The 2116-nt window shown below is 52.0% G+C and overlaps 1 protein-coding gene across 3 annotated transcripts in view; it reads left to right on the top strand.

The window, feature by feature from the left end:
- The window catches only part of MORC2 (MORC family CW-type zinc finger 2), a 43535-nt gene extending 41790 nt beyond the window's left edge, over positions 1–1745 (top strand). For all 3 annotated transcript variants that reach the window (XM_010828782.1, XM_010828783.1, XM_010828784.1), the window contains one exon: positions 91–1745. In XM_010828782.1, the coding sequence (XP_010827084.1) occupies positions 91–159 (69 nt within the window). In that variant the 3' untranslated portion in view covers positions 160–1745. The remainder of the gene's footprint in view (positions 1–90) is intronic.
- Positions 1746–2116: the final 371 nt, after the last annotated feature.

Genomic DNA, 2116 nt, shown 5'->3' with positions numbered 1-2116 from the left:
GAGGGCATGGCCTGGGCTGCAAGAAGGCTGGGGAGGCGGGCCTCCCACCACCCTGTGAGCCCCGTTTGACCCTGCCCTGCTCTGTTCCAGGACTTAGACATTAACACAGACGACGAGCTGGATGCCTACATCGAGGACCTGATCACCAAGGGGGACTAGGGCCCGGAGCCAGAGATCAGCTCCCCTGCCCCTCAAGGCAGAGCTCCTGAGGGTGGCGTTTCATTTATGGGTTGATGGACTTACCTTGGTTTGACTCACGGGATATCTGTGCTTTTGGTGGGAGAGAGACTGATTCTTTGACTCTTCCACCCTAAGTTGATAAATATTTATTTTTTGAAAGAAACAACATGCTGTGCCTGCTGTGAGACCATACATTTTTTTGGTGACTCTTGGGCAAAGGACAGAACCAGGATGCCAAGTCTTGAGTTGCTTCTCTCGGCTCCTGGCTCCTCAAGATGTGGTGAATTCCAGCGCCGTTTGGAAGTTGGAGGGGCTCCAGGGGCAGGGCTGGGGGAGGGACAGGACCCTTCCCAGGCTGGTGCTCCCCCAGGAGCTTCAATCCAGGGGATCTCCATGGGGCTACCATCAGCAGGAGGCTTAGCGCTGAGGAGCTCCCTGCCTCAGGTCAGGGAGGTGAGTGGTGGTCCGAGTGGTCGGTCTTCTCGGCTGTGGCACTGTGCAGTCAGCTCGGGGAAGAAAGATCCTCCTGTTCAGCTTCCCCATCCACCACCTAAATTCTCCCTGCTGGACATTTTCTTAGCTAGCGGTAGATGGTGAGGTTTCCTGCCACAAAAACTTGAGTCCAGGTTAAGGCGTGGACAGATCTGACTGGTCAGACTGCTGACCTGGGTAGCACATCATTTGCGTTCCAAAGGAGTCCCCTTAGGAATCCTGTGTGTGAAGGAGCGCTGTGCTGGTGGTGGCCTCATCTGCCACTGTGGCAGGGTCCTGGGGAGGGCTGCTGCTCTTATTGCTTCCCCTCTGTTCACCCCACCACGCCCTGTCAGGGTCTCTGGTTTGGGGCAGATGGGAGGAGGGGGTCACCGAGCCCCTGAGCACGCCATGCCTCCCTCTGCCTAGTCACAACCTCATACTGCTGTGGTCCTCAAACAACTCAGGGTCAAAGACCAAGGCCAGAGTCGCTGAGTTTTCTATAATGGCCATTGGAAAAGTTCTGGTTCAATTTCCCCCAACTCACTCCTTACCCCCCTGTATTTGGGGACTTCGGGTTTTCTGAAGGCACAAGAACCATGATCTTGCCCCACTGGTCTGCAATTCTGACCTCTCGGTGTGTTTCCAGCATCTGCCCACCTCTGCTCAGCAGTGGCCACGAGCCGCCCTATGAAGACTGCAGGAGATGGGGAAGCAATGGTGAGGGAGGCAGGCCACGGGAATTAAGGTCTTTGCCCACTTGTGCATGTGGCCAGAAGTGCCTATGATTTGTGGGCTTGGGACTTCTCAAAACCACACCCCTGGGCAAGGGCTGTTCCGGAGAAATACCAGGGAGGCCCTGACCTCTTCCTCGGAAGATTTTCCAAGAGTCTTGGGGTTTCTTGAGCTGGTGGTTCCTATCCTGTCCAGCTCGTTTTCTTCATCACAGGCAGCATATGATCCATTTTTGTCCTCAAACTTTGTTTTAATCTAGATAGAAGCTGATTCTGCATTTTTACCAGGGGGTAATACTCAAGGTTTTTATTTACACACCTGTAATCAAAATGCAATACTATAAACTTTTACTGGTGAGACTCCTGAACTCAGTCTGTTTTCTTCTAGTAAAACCCAGCACCTTCCTCCTCTTCATTCTTTCCACCATGTGTCTTTAAGCTGTCTTCAAGTTCTTCCTCATCTCCATCTTCATTGTCTTACATCTTCACTGTCTTTGACACCCACAGAAACTGACATACTGAAGTTCGTAAATATTTTAGCTTCAACTTCCAGGTGTTCCTACTCTGCTGTTTAAACCCAACAACAGCGGTGCTGAATACAGCCTGCTTCTAGGCAGAGCTGTTGCCATTCTGGGCAGGAAGATAAGATGCAGGAACTCCCTTCTAAACTGGGTAACTAAGCTGCTTGGAATTGTCTAACAACTTGGGAAGAAGAGGATGGTCTGGAAGGT

This window comes from Bison bison, unplaced genomic scaffold, assembly GCF_000754665.1.
Source record: "Bison bison bison isolate TAMUID 2011002044 unplaced genomic scaffold, Bison_UMD1.0 scf7180017864495, whole genome shotgun sequence".
NCBI lineage: Eukaryota > Metazoa > Chordata > Mammalia > Artiodactyla > Bovidae > Bison > Bison bison.
Note: the sequence above shows the minus strand (reverse complement) of the source record. Positions and strands in the feature narration are given on the sequence as shown.